Source organism: Vombatus ursinus, unplaced genomic scaffold (assembly GCF_900497805.2).
Source record: "Vombatus ursinus unplaced genomic scaffold, bare-nosed wombat genome assembly UNPS02011369.1, whole genome shotgun sequence".
Taxonomy (NCBI): domain Eukaryota; kingdom Metazoa; phylum Chordata; class Mammalia; order Diprotodontia; family Vombatidae; genus Vombatus; species Vombatus ursinus.
The window spans coordinates 3825557-3842022 of NW_020951147.1; the positions used below are offsets into that span (position 1 = coordinate 3825557).

At 53.2% G+C, this 16466-nt stretch overlaps 1 protein-coding gene across 1 annotated transcript in view; it reads right to left on the reverse strand.

Annotated features, from left to right (window-relative positions):
- Window positions 1–367: 367 nt before the first annotated feature.
- The window catches only part of KDM2A (lysine demethylase 2A), a 93301-nt gene continuing 77202 nt past the window's right edge, over window positions 368–16466 (reverse strand). Inside the window, 10 exon segments of the mRNA XM_027856044.1 lie at window positions 368–1010; window positions 1183–1398; window positions 1958–1976; window positions 1978–2117; window positions 2311–2474; window positions 4046–4755; window positions 6066–6155; window positions 7325–7456; window positions 7859–8125; window positions 9797–9880. Coding sequence (XP_027711845.1) covers window positions 829–1010; window positions 1183–1398; window positions 1958–1976; window positions 1978–2117; window positions 2311–2474; window positions 4046–4755; window positions 6066–6155; window positions 7325–7456; window positions 7859–8125; window positions 9797–9880 — 2004 coding nt within the window. The 3' untranslated portion in view covers window positions 368–828.

The window sequence follows — 16466 nt, forward strand, 5'->3', positions numbered from 1 at the left end:
ACCCTGGCACGTCCACAGGGCAGCAGCTGATTAAGTGCACAGCCACGTGCCGTGGACTCAGGGCAAAGTACAGGGAGGCGGTGTTTGTGGAACTGTGAGCCTTGGACAGTGTCAAGCTGCAGATGGTGGGGACAGACATGGAGGAGGTTTCTGGAAATTCAACAGCACCAGTGTGATTGCAGGGTCTGGCCTTCCGGGGGCCAGTGCCACCATCTGCATAAGCCGGGCAGAGCCTGACGAGGGAGACACACCACTGAACACCCCAGGAAAAGTCCAGCCACTGAGGCAGGGCCCGTCTGCAGCAGAGCAAGCTGTTTCCTTCCCAAGGACAATGCTCGGCCCAGGCCCTGATGGGAGATGGAAGGAGAGGGGAGAGGGTGGCCTAGGGTGGGGCAGGGGGCTGTGCTGATTAAGTTGGCACAGCACCCCCAACTATGAACTTGGTCTCCAAGTGAGCACCTCAACAGCACCTCCTGTGATTTTTTTTTCCTATCCCTTTTTCAACAGAGGGAGGGAAGGAATGAGGGAGGGAAGGAAGGAGAGAAGGGAGCAGGTGGGTCATCCCTGTGCTCGGTCATTGTAGGACCGTGCAGCAGGAACACCCTCTCTGCCCCTATCCTGCTGTGCCGGAAGGGGACAGGGATGGGAGAGCAAAGGGAGTGGGAGGCCGGCCTCGAAGCCCGTGCCAAATGGGGGGAGCAGCTCTCCATGGTGGGGAGTGGGAGGCCGGCCTCGAAGCCCGTGCAGACTGGGGGGAGCAGCTCTCCACGGTGGGGAGTGGGGGGGGGGAGGTTTCTGTTTCCTGTTCAGTCTGGGGCTGAGTGGGCTTTAGCTGATTTTCTGGATCAACTTCTCATCAGACAGGCAGTAGAGGCTGTTGATGGACAGGTCTGAGATGAAATGCTCACAGGCCTTCCGGGTGATCTGCTTGCAGCCTCGAAGGTCAATCAAGGTGACATTAGAGATGCGCCGTAGATACAACAGGGACTGGTCTGTCAACTTATTGCAACCTATGGACAAAGAGAGGCTATGAGGGCAGCCCTGCCCCACCCCCAGCAGCAGCCCATCTGAGCCAAGGCTGCCTCCGTCACTCGCCCGAGTGCTCCCTCCCGGCAGGTCCACCAGCTCTGCGAGGGCTCGAACTGGGGGAAGCCCAAGGCCGACCAGAGCCCATGGCCACACCTGCCATATTGATTTCCGTGAGGGAGTTGCGTGTCGAAGAGCCGACAGCCGTTAGCAGATTGGACGACTGGTCTGTAAGGTGGCTGCAGTGACTGAGATCGAGTCGAGACAGAAGCGGCATATGGCGGATGATGAGGCGGAGGGTGGCATCAGTGATGTCCAGGCCAGCCAGCCGAAAATCAGTCATGTTTCGGAGCTTGCTGCGATTGTCCTGACCTATGGAAACACGAGGGGCTCAAAAATCTTAGCCCTGGGCTCCACTCATCTGTTTCTCTCTCAATGCCAGCAGATTCCAGCTGAGAGGAGCCCCCAAGGCCTGGGTCATAACCAAGAGCTCTCTCTCCCACCCCCCCACATGTGCCATATTACTAGGGCGTTACCAAGATCCTCCTCACACCCCACCCCAACATCTCAACAGATTCCAGAAACCTACCTCCAGTAGAAAGCCTTCCCAGAATGTCCCCAGCTATCTTCTGTCCCAACAAGAACCTCAAAACAATGGTTTCTTTGTATACACATGTTCACTTGTGAGGACTTAAATCTAACCCATCTCTGAGCTGTGTTTATCAGCATATGATTGCTGTGCAGATCTAGGCCAAGAGGCCCTTTTAATGGAGGATTTGAATCTGGGGCCCGAGAACTTGTTTTAACAATATAGTGACAGTTGGTTTCCTTGGTAATCTTACATATTTGATACATTTAAAAACACGATTCTGAGAAGGGTCCACGGGCCCCAGGCTGCCCTGCTTGAATGCTCAAGGAGATCAATGCCTACCAGGCTTATCAGTCGGGGGGGGTCAGCAAGTCTCGAATCTGAGGGTCCTTGATTCCTACAGCCCACCGAAGGTCCAGGGTCCTGAGAAGGGGGCAGCTGGAGGTGCTGAGAGCAGAAACTGCAGACCAGGAGCAGCCTGCTAGGAGGAGATCTTTCAGGCCTGCAAGAGACAAGGGGTCCGTTTCAGACTCGGGTTTCCCCCACGGGGGCCCTGGGTGCGAGGCTGGCTCCCACTCTCAGCTGGATGCCTGCTCAGGGATAGGCCTGGCGAAGGAAGATGCTGAAGCAGAGGCTCTGGCTTCTCCCTCTGCTGTTCCATGTCCTGCTCCACGGCTGCCTCCCAGAGCACTCACCGGGGAGCCTGTTGACGAGCCAGGTCAGCTGCTTCTTGGAGATGTTGGTCCAGCTGAGGTCCAGGCTGACCGGCTGTCTCTTGATGATGCCGCTCAGGGCCTGGGGGACGATGGCCTTGCACCTGCTCAGATCGATCTTCGTCCAGAGTCTCTTGTCACAGCACCTGGAGAAGGTGACGATAACCAAACCCCAAACCGTGAGCCCCTGCCGCGCCTCTCCCCACTGGCGCTGCCACAGACTCCTGACCCGGGACGTCCTACAGGAGTCTGCTGGCCCCCAGGGGCTTTGGGGGGTTCAGTCATTTAGGTAACGGTCTTTACTGTGGTTCCACTTCCTAGGGCAACCACTCCGAAGGGTGGGAGAAACCTACGCTGGCCAGGAATGTGCACAGCAAAATCAAGTCACCCAGGGTTTAGGAGCTGATTTTTTTCAGTGTTTCTGTAAAGGATAGCTCTCCTTTCCTCTAGATGTTCAGGGTAGCATTTGAAAACTTCTCCTGAGTCCTCCTGGGGCGGTCACCTCAGGTTTCTGAGGTGCTCATCACTACTCGTGCGGGCCTGCCTCAACCCCCTTGAGCCCAGGCCACTGCCGCAGGCTGCCTCTGCCATCGCCGGGGCCGTCACCGCGGCCGGGCAAGGTCGCCTCTGCTCTCTCCCTCTGTAGGGAGGGGCCTGTAGGAATGTGTTGTCTGATGAGTAGCACGTCTGACTCCCTGGCTGCCAGATGCCACCCTCTCTGGGCTTGGCCTCCAAGGTGAGCTGGGAGCGGCAATGGGGAAACTCTGAAGTGGGCATTGCATGTCTGGGGGCGAAAAGGAGGGCTTCCTAGCGGTACACACAGAGCGACACCAAAAGAGTTTTCTCTTGTTCCTAACAGAGCTTGGCAAAGAGACAGGCAATGAGTGTCTCAGGGCCAAGGATGGGTTACTGGGGTTTTGGGAAAAAGAAATCAGTACCAATTTGCCAAGAGATCACATTTTACCTTGTGGGAATAAGGAGGTTTCTTTGATTCCCCATCATTTTGCCTTTAGACTCATCTAATTATTATGTTAAGATCATTAAAAAAAGAAAAGAATATTCATTTGAACGACCTTGGTTCACAGGAACCAGAGTTATCAGAAAACCAAACAAAGAAATGGAGGTCCAGCAGCTCAGCACAAGACTGTTGTTTCCAAGTAGGAACATGAAACGGAAGACTTGATGAAGGTAAGGAGGCATGAGATTATTAATTATATTTAAATTACTCAGAGAAGATGGGCACAGATGTTTTCCTGTGAATAGCCTATGAATTAAGAAAATCTGAACACTGACTTCTGCTAATTTGTCCAAGTTGGTGTTGGTGCCGTGCAGGGAGATTTCCAGCTACGAGACATGGTGGCCTTAACAGAAATTCTACAACCCTGTCCCTTGACTCAGACTTCCATTCCCAGCAAAAAGAGGACTGGGACAGAGGAAGCAGAGGGGAGAAAGGCAAAAGGCAGCCCGAGTCCTTTCTCCTCACCCGATAACCCAAAGACCCAACGAGCTCTACTGGCAGTAAGACCGGCTACCAGCAGGAACCGGACCTGGCCCTGAGAGGCAGGAGCTTTCTGATGAGATTGCCCTTCCCGACAAGACCAAGCGGCCTGAACTGGATGCCAGAAATCCGAGGAGAGGTGAAGGGAGAGAGAATTCTCCCCTCCTCCCCGTCCCACGGGCAGCACTTGCTCTCCGGCCCCCTTCCTGCCATGCTCACCATTTATACCACGTCTTGCACACCCGCATACATTCACAAAGTTCTCTGCGGCTGAGGTAACGGAAGACAGACATCCAGACCTCCCGCTGCATCCAGCTCTCCTCCCCGTCCTGTGCCCAGCCGCCCCGGCCGTTCAGTCTGGCTGCCCCGCCCTCCTCTGCACTGTCCTCCTCCTCCTCGTCCTCGTCTTCCTCGTCCTCCTCGGCGGCCAGGCCCTCTTCATCCCCCCGCTGGGGAGCTCGTGTGGGGCAGTGCTGCACCAGTACGCGGGGAGAATGGCGGAGGTTCGTGGAGGCCGTGATGGCCTGCAGCTTGGGCACGATGGAGGTTCCGTGCAGCTCCTTGGCTGGCCGCTGCAGTGTGACCGTGAGGTAGGACCCCCGGATTTTGGCCTTCTCGACTTCGGAGAGTTCCTTCTTACCACTGGGATTGTTCTCCTTTTCTCGCATCATCGTGCGCTCCGTGGCCTGAAGCCGCAGCAGCTGCCGCCGTTTGAAGCGCTCGTCCCGGCTGGCGCTGTGATGGTCACTGGGACCAGCTCCTGGGGAGGACCGGGTTACCACGCCTCGAGGGGACACCGGGTCATGGATGAGCTGAAGCATGGCAGTAGGCGAGTGAGGGGGAGGCGTGAGGGGCTCGTCGCAGCTCCGTAGAGGCCGCAGGACTTTGGCTTGGACCACATCTTCATCACTGTCATCCATCTTACGCTTCTGCAAAAGAGGCCCGAGAAAAGGCAATTTGTGCCTGCTCTTTCCAAATTTCCATCAGGTGACCTTATTAGTGACCCAAAGGAAGATTCTCTAGGTGCTAGGACAAATCCTCTTGGTTCTAATGAGGAGCTGCTGCCCGGGCCCTAGGCTCTAACCCTTCTCCCCAGGATAAAGCCAGCTCTGTTCGTGGCATGGGTGGGCGGGGCCAGCCTCCCATGCTAATACAGCACTCGGTCCATCCCAAGCCCAAATTCGCCTGCTGTTCACCTCCTTCGGTTTCAAGAGCTCCAAAGGAGCAGACACTGCATCTGGCCCCCCAGCAGCAGCAGTGAGGCTGCTATTGGATGGAACTCTGCCCAGGCTTAAAACCTGAGGAGTAAGGCTTGGTCAGGCACACTCGAAAGCCTGACCCTGGGGGTAACGGGACAGACTCTGGGGCCCAAAGATTCCAAGAGTAAACCCATCTACCATAGCTTCTCAAGAACTATGGCTTTTCCTGGACAGATAGTATCGGGGTGAACCCTCACACTAAAATCAAAACTTTCCAACGTGGAAAAAACCCCGCTCTGCAGGCAATCTTCAGGGTCTCTCCTCCCAGCCTCAAGGCCACGGTAGTCAGAGGCTCGGGTCCATCTTAGTGAGAAGGCAAAATTAAAATGCAGCTGACTGAAATCCATCTCACAGAACGAGAAACTATAAAAATACAGATTCCTAATAGCTAAGCTGCCTAGGTTTGACCTCAACCGCCTCCTAACTCAGCCCTCTTCCATCCTATGGGGACAGTGGGACAGACCCAAGCTCTCAGAGAGGACACATTTGTCTTCCTGGCCCTTCCAGGCCAGGCTGCCCAGCTCTTCTGGGTCACAGCACAGCTGGCCCAGTAAGACGGCAGAGCTTCCCTACCTATGGAGCGTTCTACAAAGGCCATGTTAAGGGGGGGATGGCCAAAATGGGAACTCACTGGTCTGGAAACTCAAGGGTACCGCAGAGTTGGCCACTGTCCACCAAAAGGTATGAGGTTTCATTCCTGAAGGCCGTATCTCAACTACATCTGACCCTTTTCCCTCTGTAGGTACCTTTCAATTCCTCAAATAAGCTGGTCCTCCAGCCCCTGCTATGACCAATTCCTTCTAATTCCAGAATTAGAATTCCTTCTAATTCCAGAACAAGGCCAGCTGCAGAAAGGCACTTGAATGAGGGTGCACAATGGTGCAACCACATGAATATAACAAATGAAAGAGGGTGTGTGTGTGTGGGGGGGGGGTCAGGAGTCCCTGGAGAGGGAAGAAGCCAGGGTCTGGGCCACTCACCTGCACCTTCTCTGAGGTGTCCTCCTGATAGCACTTTGGGCACTCCCAGCAATTAGGCAGCTCATCATTGAGCAGTCCTTCTCCATCCATCTGCAAACACAGGCAGGGATCAATCACCACCCTTTAACTCTGCCTCTTTTCCAATCATCATAGGGTTGGGAGCGACCTCACCAAGTGCCCTATTCAGCAAAGTCAATATTCTGGTAAATGCTGTGAGAAAGACATTCTCACTTTTGCTGAGCCAAGAAAGTACTAGACAACAGGGAGGACACAGTTAAATGAGCCCCTGGGCTTTCTAGAGATCTGACCACCATCCAACTGCTGGTTGTTTTTTAATCTGCTCAAGGAGTTGGAGATCATGGTTGGCACACACAGAAGAGCTGGACCTACTTCCAACCTTGGCCTTTTCCACAACTCTCCTCCTGGGGGTATGACCAGACACAGTCGGGACGCTCTATTCGATTCTGCGTGATATAGTTTAAGAAGGGCACCATCCAGCTAGACAGCACCAGTAGCTAGTAAAGCAAGGAGGACTTGCAGACTACACACAAGGACTGAGTTGGGGAGCTTTACCTTGGAAGAGACAAGACTTAGAGGGATTTTATGCATTTGAAGGTCTACCTTGAGGGAGAGAAGTTATCCTTATTTTACTGGCCAGAGAAGGCAGAACTAGGGGCAATGGGTAGAAGACGAAGAGTCAGAAGCAGCTGGGGAACCTTCAGAAATGTTCCAAAGTGAAATGGCTCGGCTCTGGATGTGAAGCCTCCTTCACTGGAAGGCTTTGAGGAGATGCCAAGTGACCATTTGCAGAGATCGTCAGAGGGAATTCCCGGTTAGGGACTGATGGGGGCACCAGTGCTTTCGGAGGGCCTCCCACCCCTGAGATTCTCTGCCCTCGGTCCCATTCTGGCTCCCCAGTTTTCTGCTGCCATTTTAAATGGATCTCAACATTTGAGGGGGTATGGCTGTTCCCAGGTCCCCATTTTTCCAGCCAGGAACACCATTCCAAGAGGGGAAATGGCTACCTTGGATCTGACCTCAGTCTCTAGGACATACGACTAAGTGGCTAAAGACCCAACAGGATGGAGACGACAGAGCCTTGAAGGCTGTCACAGTGCCCATGGTGATGACGTGCAATGAACCACGGGAAGTGATTCCAGATCTCCTCTATTTTCCACAAGTACGCCAATGACCTCCAGCCAAAACGTGCCCCTTATTCCTTTGTTTTGCCCACCTCCGAGGAGCAGGGGCTTTCTCACCTGCAGGCAGCCAGGATGAACGATCTCATTGCAGATACAACACTCCATGAGTTTCTTCTCAAAGTCCTGGGTTTCCTCATTCTGATCCACCTCTCCACAGAGAGAGCACGTGACCGAATGAGGTAGTCGAGGCTAAAAGAGAAGCAAAGACAGAAATCAGGGAGAGTGCAGGTCTGCAGTTAACTTAGCTTCCTAAAGGCCTCTGGCCAGCTTACAAAGGGCAAGAAAGGTCAGGGGAGGTCAAAAGAAAGATGCAGGACAATCACTAGGTCAGGGTGGGTGGCAGCAGCAGATGAAAGCCTGAGTCAATGACACCCCTTTCTGACCTGCATAGACCCAACCCCCCCCGGGGTAAGAACGGGGTGAATTGGGGACGAGAGAGTAAGAAGGCAACCCCAAATGCCTTCTCTTTCAGCTTCTATCCCTTAGCAGAGATCGCTGAGGAGGGACAAAGCCTCCTCTGCTCCACCTGCTCCACAACTCCACCCTGGGGACTCAGACAGTCCCTCCCCCCGAGCAAGGCAGAACACTCACTGCCAAACACTGGCGAAGGACACACGACTGCTTCATGCGACCAGGCCCCCCAAACTTCTTCATGTCCCTGCAGTAGTGGCACACACCACATTCGCCTTGGACACAGGCCTTGCATTTGCGGCATCGGACCCTCCGCCGCCGGGCTCCTGAGACGATGGGCGAGGCAGCAGGCCTTACTGGGGTCAGTCGAGGAGCAGGCTTCATGGTGTGAGGCTTTGTGATAGGAATGGTGGGGACCCGCACCTTGGGCCGTGTGGGGAATTTAAGCTGCAAACAGAATATGGAGGGGTTAGCTGGATCCAGGAGCTTTCCTCAGGGAGGAGAAACCAGGGAGATGCTTTCTCAGATAAACTGCCTCCCTTTCTTAGCCTTCAAAACTCAGCCTCATCTACTGCAGGTCAGGGAGACCCGAGAGTCAAGCCCTGCCCCTAACACCTGCAAGCTGCACGACTCAGTCATGACTTTGCCTCTTAAGTCACTGAAACTCTCTCTGTTTTAGTTTCTTCCTCTGTAAAATAAAGATAGCATAAAGTACCTCCCAGGCACAGGGGCTGTGGATATGTACAGTGTGAAGTACACTGCAACCATGAAGGCTGGGACTGTTTTAATCTTTGCCATACCCAGAATACTTCACATTTAAGCTCTAACATGTGCCAGGCACCCTCTAACACAGGGGCGGGTGTGTGTGTGTATGGCAATGAGGGAAGGGTGAAATTATTGGGGGGGGGGCGGGGAGGGAGGTGACGGCGCTGCAGATGAGATCACCATTGATCAGTTCCGGGGAAAGACATGGGACAAGTGGAGGTGGGGCAGAGTTTGGAGGGGCTGGCTGAAGGTCTGACAGGAAATAGTGGTGAACCAAGGTCTGGTGGGTTGGGACTAGGATACTTGTGTACACATGTATGCATCTGTATTTATTCTGTTAACTTTTGTTTTAAGGGCAGAAGCCATATCTGACTTCCTCTAACTCCCTACTGTTCCTAAAACAGGACTGCGTGTAGCATGGACAAAATAACCTAGGGTGACTGATCAAGCTTGGGGTAAGGGGAAAGAGGATAAGCATTTATATAGCACCTACTGTATGCTAAACAGTGTGTGCTAAGCACATTTCCCCTGCAAAAAAAGATATCTCATTTGGTCCTCATAACCGTGGAAGGCAGGTGCTAATGTCATCCCAATCACAGTTGAGGAAACCGAATCCGAGATGAAGTGACTTGCCCACAGTCACACAGCTAGTAAATGTCTGAGGCCAGATCTGAACTTCAGTCTTTTCTGACTCCAGGCTCCGCGCTCTACCCACTGTACTCTAATTCGGAAGGTGCCAACTTTCAGTCACGCGTCTTTATGTTTGGTGTTGGCACATCAGAAATCTGGGCTCCCCGCACTCTGAAGTGGGGATGCACATGTTAGCTGTATTTACAGGGTCACAATTAGGAGCAGAAGGACTGTCACTTTAACCACAACATGCTCCAGGCTTAGGATCAGATGGAAAACAGGATTTTAGTGCAGCACCATCTGCCTCGACCCACCGAAGGCAGCAAACTGTTTATGGGCATCACAGGCTCATGACTGCTTTTCTTCTTTTTCACTAAACTAAAAAATGAAGGAAAATCTTAAGTGACACCCCCACCCCCCCCAAAAAAAGGCAAATTGAAAATGGCAGGATTCAGGTCTTTGTCAAATGCCTCACCCACTCTGTGAACAACCACACCACTCCTAAAAGGCTCAACGGACTCACTGAACACACTAGGGTTGGAGCTCAAGCACCCTGGCATAGCAGTGACCTTGGGGAAGCACCCCTGGTAAGGGTCAACTTAACCTGGCCACAGAACTCGAGCAGAACTGGGGGTGGGCTGGCAGGCAGCAGCTTTGGCCCCCAGCCAGGAGAGCTCTTTGCTGCCCCCCAGGAAAAGCCTGAAGTTGGACAGAATCTCTTACCTTGTCCCTTTTGGGCCACTGTACTATGGGGACTCCGGTGAGGGCTAACTTGGGATCACTGTGGGCAAGCTCCTCCAGCAGTATCTGTGACAAAAGAAGAGAGAAAGTAGAGCAGCATGAACAAGGGCCAGGGCTCCGCGCAGAGCCCCTTGAGTGCCAGAAGGGTGAGGGCAGAACTCCTCACCCCACTGGCATTTCTTCATCCTCTGTTTGGGTGCTGACTGCAGAAGAAGAAAACCAGTGGCAGCGCCATCACTGAAACTCAGTCTAACGCAGTGCACGGCAGACACCGGGCTCTCTGCTTACCTACTCCTTCCGCTGGTCAGCTGCACTGACCCAGGAACAGTGCGCTATGGAGCCAGAGCTCTGGACGAACGCATTCCTCTAAGGGAGGGCAATCTCTGACATCCTCCCACCCCGCCTTTACAGAGACATCCGGCAGCCAATCACGGCCTCCTTTTGCTAGGGCTGGGGGGGGTTGAGGATGACGACAGTGACACACCAGTAGAATGATATATTTCCAACAACAGTATCGCGACGCTAACCCTCGAGGATCTCATACTTTTTAGGATCAGGAGTCCTTTACACTCTTAAGAATTACAGAGGACCCCCCCTCTCACCACTGCCCAACAGCCTGAAGGCGGCCTATTGATATCCACCATATTAGAAACAGAAATACCTTAATAACTGTTAGGAAAACAGTTCTGACCTTGTGGACCCCTGGAAAGTTCTTGGGGACTCTAGGGGTCCCTGGGCCCCCCTTTTAAGAACCATAGCTCTCAAGGCCAGAACACAGACAATAAATATCTAAAAAGAACAAAAGAAGACGGAAGCATTATGTGTTCCCCTCCACCCAGCACCAGTCCAGGGGTAAATGATTCAGGAGACAATGCTACTGTAGTCCATCCAGGGCAGACTGACGTGTGCCTTTTTTCAGAGATGTTCAGAGATGTCCGAAACAAACGCTGCGTCAATACCCAGACATAAAAATCCTGAGACCAAGTCCGTCCAGCGGCTGAAAGAAGATCTTTGCTGTGCTGACCTCCTGAGCTCAAAGGCAGCAAGGGAACATGGAAGAAAGGCGGCTCCCTTCTTCCCTCCCACGGGTGGCCAGGCCACCTCAGCCAGCAGCCTCTCTCCTGTCTAATAACCGCTCTCTAGATTTCCTGAAGCAAGGACGATCCCTGGGCTGCAGCTGACCCAGTCCACAAAGCCCCCGCAGCTGGCGCCTGGCAGAACCCCCTCACCCAGGAAGCTCCCAACAAACATGTCCCAGGCCAAGTCTCCAGATGCTTCTTACCCTCCCCCAAACTGATTCCATTTGCGGACGTGTTTTATTTACTTCATGTTGCTATGGCATCGTATTCAGGAGCCTCCTGTTAGCACCACACTGTGTAGGGGTGAGGAGGCGGGGTGCTGGTGCCACGTGGGACAAGGCCCAGGACCAGGCTCTTCATCTCCCCAGGGGGGAAAATTAAGATCCATTCAGAAGGTGGCTGGGGAGTGAGGTGAGCTTCCCCTCCCCCACCTCGCCTCCCTCCTGAGCCCTTCTGCACAGGCGGCTGGGCTGCGGGGCTCTGCCCATTTCCTCTGCCTGAGCAGAACCGAGCTGTCCACAAACAGGGACTTTCCACTCTGAACAAAGCAGACTGCGCTTGCTCGCTGGCTCCCAGATCTGCATTTAGCTTAAGGGGACAGAGGGGAACCCTCAGCCAAGTGAGGGTGTGGAGGGAGGGAGGGACGGAGGGACGGGGAGATATGTGTGGGTGTGGAGGGAAATGCAGATTTCCTTCCAAGGCCTGCTCTTTCAAAGGGGCCGGTCCCCCTGGCCCCACACCCAGCTTCCCTCTGAAGCCGTGGGCAGGCTCCAGCTGAGGCCCTTCAGGGAAGGACAACACCCTTCCCGGGTTAAGGACCTCCGGGCCCCAGGCGGCTGGGGAAACCTTCAGACCCAAGCATTTTCCCAGGGAAAAAAAAGGGAGGGGAAGGAGGCCAGTAGTGAATCAGCAAAGGCCCTCAGGGTGATGGGCGCAGCAGGGCAGGCAGGAGAAAAGCCAGGGCTCTCCCACAGAGCCAGGGCACCAAGGATGCCACAAGGCAAGATCCCAAGCGCTGTCCTTCCCCCTCCCCGAACAAAGGCCCCAGCTCCAGCCGCCCCCAAACCTGAAAAGCTTCACCGGCTGCCTTGACCTTGGGCTTCTCTTCCCTCCGGGGCCGCAGCGACTCTCGGTTCAAGTTTCCCCAGCCTTTGTTTGCGTGTTTGCGCTGGAAGTTGTCCCGGGCTACGTGGATTTTCTCTCTCTGAAATCTGGAACGTACCGCACAAGTGCAGGCGTCCCCAAAGCCCCTGGGCTGAGAAAGCCTGCTCCAGAGCCCTTGAGGAGCAGCAGGCAGGCGGGCGGGCGGGCGAGTGTGCTTGCCCCGTCCCCAGCCCTTCAGCACAGCTCAGTCACAGCTTCCTGTGCCTGTGAACAATGCTACTGCGTCACTCACATGCAGCTCCCAGAAATGCTTTGCAACGGAAGATGGCAGGGGGGAGAGAGAGAGAGAGAGAGAGAGAGAGAGAGAGAGAGAGAGAGAGAGAGCGCGAGAGAGAGAGAGAGAGAGAGAGAGAGAGAGAGAGAGAGAGAGAGAGAGAGAGAAGGAGGGAGGGAGAAAGGAGAAGGAGGAGGGAGAGAGAAAGAGAAAAAGAGAGGGAGGAGGAAAGAGGAGGGGGGAGTGGGAAAAGGGGAGTGAGAGAGGTGAGGGAGACAGGGGAAAAGAAAGGTGGAGAGGGGAGAGAGACAGTGAAGAGGAGAGAGGAGAGAAGGGAAAAGAGACGAGAAGAAGGGAAACGGGAAGAAGGGAAAGAGAGAAAGAGAAAAGAGGCAGAAGGAAAAAAGGGAGAGAAAAAGATAGAGAGAGGGGAAGAGGGGCTGCGGGTGTGGAGAGCAGCAAAGCCAGGAGGGCCCGGGCGGGCGTTCTGCTGCAGAGCTGGGAGGGGGCGTGTTCTTGGACCACTCTCTGCGCTGCGATTGGTGGAAACTCCTGGCCTAGGAGGTGAACTCCTCCACCAGCCCCAGCAGCTCCCTCCCAGCCCCACTGCAATAGGAGAACCCTGGGCCAGCCCCCTGAGGGCTCAATGTGGCAGCCTTTCAAGGCGCCAGAGAAAGGACAAGGCTTTAACCCATTCTGCTGCGTGTGTACAACCTGTCCCACATTTGTCCTTGTCTCACACGCGCACGCACCCACCCACACCCACACCCACAGAGGCACGCACGCGCGTGCACCCACACACACCCTCCTCCCTCCGTGTCACCCCGTATCGTTCGAGCCACGGCCTGCTGGGCTGCGCCCTGCCTGTGCGCCCCCACCCCACCAAGCCACACAATAAACAGTCTTAAAATACTTTGAACTGGGCCTGTTTGTGGCCTCATCTATGGTGATCTGGCCTCCCTACTTCTTGCACTCAGGGCCAGACCCAGCCCTTCCGACCTTAGGCCAGAACCCCAGCCACAAATAAGCAGTGCCCGCTCCTCCAGAAACACCCAGGTTCCAGTACAGACCGATTTCAATGTGCACAGTGGAGGAGATCCCATAAAAGGCACACCTTTGTGCTAGAAAATGATGACGTCTACAATCAATTCCTTCGGTCCTTTCCAGCTCTCAAGTTCTAGGATTCTGAGCTCGCCCTTCCTGACAAGTCGTGGTTTCCTCATTTCTCTCACAGTAATGAAACTCACGGAGCTCAGGAGAGTCACTGGTGTCCCACTCAAAGCTGTCTCCACCTGCCTCTGGGCGTCTTTCCTCCCTGATCCAATCTCAGGTCTTCGACTTTACCCTTTCCCATCCCCATATGACACGTTTCCCATTCTGCCCCGAAGCTGACAGTCTCTCTGTTCCCACAGTTCCTTGGGGGAACTCACCCTGCAGCCGTCAGCTATGTGGATGCCAGGAGACATCCCACCACCACTGCTGCCAAGGCCCAAGTCAAAACTCTACCGTTGTTTATTTTGTTACTCCTGAGAGGCAGAGACTGAAATGCCAATCTGCTTCTCTGGGATTCGCAGTGGACTGGTGCTCTCATATGAAGAGCTTTATTAAGGACCCACTATGTGCCACACATCATCCTAAGCCAATAGATTCTTGAATAATTAAATGTTTGCTTCAAAAAGTACTGGCCGTACTTTTAAAGCTGCCTACAAAAGAGATCTGGTTCTCTCCAAAGAACTGTTTAAAGGACTGCAATTTCATGGCGTGTGCATTATGTATGTGCAGAGGGGAGGACAGTGTCCTTGCCGGCCCCTAAGCTATCTGGGATCGGGGTAGGTCCTGCAGATACTCATTTCCCAAGCTGTTTACTAAGGTAGAACGCTTGGGCCTTCCTCCTATTATCATTCCTGTTATTGTCCTGAGCCTCTCTGGTGTACATATCTTAAGACCCCAAGATTTCAAGAGTTCTCAGTTTGTACTTAAAATATTTTTACAGGACCCCAGGACGATAGACACCACGAAGGTCATCTAGTCCAAATGCTTCAGTTCATACTTTCAGACATCTGAGTCAGTCGGGGGCCTTTCGTGAGGGCCCACGAAAGCACAACTTCAGAAATGTATTCTGAGCATCGGCTACAAGTCTAAGCAAGCACGAGCACTCTTGGAGGCTACCACGAGGAGAGGAAAGAGCCCAGTGGGCACAGGGAGACGGAACCTCCTCCACAGGAGTCACTGCTTTGTGTGCACTGCTCAAGGGTATGTCGAGTGTTGTCTTCTCACTAACCTCAAATACAAGACGGATGACAAAATACTCGTGCAAATTAGTTAGAACAGACACAGTGAAAAGAGTGGGTTAGAAGGACCCGGGTTCCAGTCCAGTCCTGCCTGGCAAGGTTCAGGCGCATCTCAACTCCTCTCTCCCCGCCTATCAATGGAGAGGCTCAGAGAAGCAGATACCCGAGGTGTCTTCCAACTTAAAATCCACTGATTCTGACCATCCCTCCATGAAAGCAAAGGCCTATGTCAACGGGCAGTCAGCACAATGAAGTGCACAACATCCAGTTTCCCAAAAGACCAAGCATAGGGGGAGCATTCTCTCACACCCCCAAGATGGCAGCTGCAGGATCACGAAACTGCACACATGTGCAACCGAGGAGGAATGGGGTCCACTGTGGGTGAGCACCACCTCAAGTTATTGCCTATGAATGAATGAAGTCTGACTAGACAGGCTGGCCCATGGGGAAGGAATTACTGATAAAAGGGACACACTGTAATTTGTATCAGTTCTGCTTTGTACGAATGGTTGAACTGGTCTTATATGTTTGCCCTTGGTTTCACCAGAACATAGATTTAAAGCTGGAAGGCCTTAGAGACAATCTCGTTTCAGCTCCCACTTACAGATGAGGAAACAAGGTCTAGAGAAGGCAAGCCAGGTAGGTGGCAGGTCCCAGAACCAGGAGGAAAGAAACAAGCATTTATTAAGCACCTACTGTGTACTAGGCCATGTCTCATTTGGTCAGAACACAAACCTTGGCCCCCGACTCCAAGGCCAGCCCCACAGTATGCCCACGTGTGACCTTTCTTGGGTGGCAGCGAAGCCCCCAATGCCAGACGGGGGGCAGTGCAGAACCCCTAACTGGGCACTAAGACTACTCCAGCAGGATCCAACACCCTTCTTCTACAGCCTTCCGTTCATCGGATATGACTAATATTTTCATACCTGTGTTAGATTTAAATGCTAGTGGCAACTTGACACCCAGTAAGAGCCAAATCTGGAGGCTGGAGCACAATGAGACTGTCCCCAGAGAGTACACCAAGGGGCCCTCGGAAGCCTCCCCCTGCCCATGACCTTCACACTGCTCTTCCTGCCTCGGGCTTGCCCACTTCCTGCCATTTTACGCCACACCATTTCTGGCCCTGATCTTCTGACACCTGTGCTTTCTACATGACAGACACCAGCACCTGGGAATTCTTCACCCAGTCTTTCAACCTTCCTCCACCGAGAGCTAGCAAGGCCCCTGCCAATTTCCGGGAATGCCCTTTCCTGGCTCTTTGTGAACCATGGTCACACATCTCTGCGTGGCCTTCCTTCGATCTCAACATAAACTTGTCTTGTTTCTATGACTCTTAACCCCTTTGGGCACATTAAGTACAGGAACATGTAGTTATGATTGAGAGCTGGAAGGGAGCTTTGAGATCAAGTGGTCCCACTCCCTTATTTTACACATGAGGAAACTGAGGCCCAGAGAGAGTCTTCTGATAGGCCTCAACACCAGCTTTTCAGGGACTAGCAATGATGACTCATGACTACGTTGATGACCCACTTAAGGGAGTTCACTAACTCTAAAAAAAAAAAACAAAACCCAATAAAAGATGTCACGAACCATTCTCTTCTTACGGGAAATTATAAAACTGGTTTTCCTTTCCTCCTAATTTATTTCAATAGGTCCCTTTAACATTCTAAGGGAGAGCAGTGACTGTGCAAGAAAAGTTTATTTGAATCCACAGAATCCAAGAGTTAAAAAAACTAATGGCAGCCAGGCCCAAAGGGCTTGTGAGACAGGAATTGAGAAATTTTACCCAGAAGCTGGAAGAACAATCTCTGAAGGTTACCTGGGCACACGCAATGTCCACATGGCCAGCAGAAGCCAATGTGGTCATGTCCTAGAGAGCACAGTGGGAAATCCACCTTCGGAGC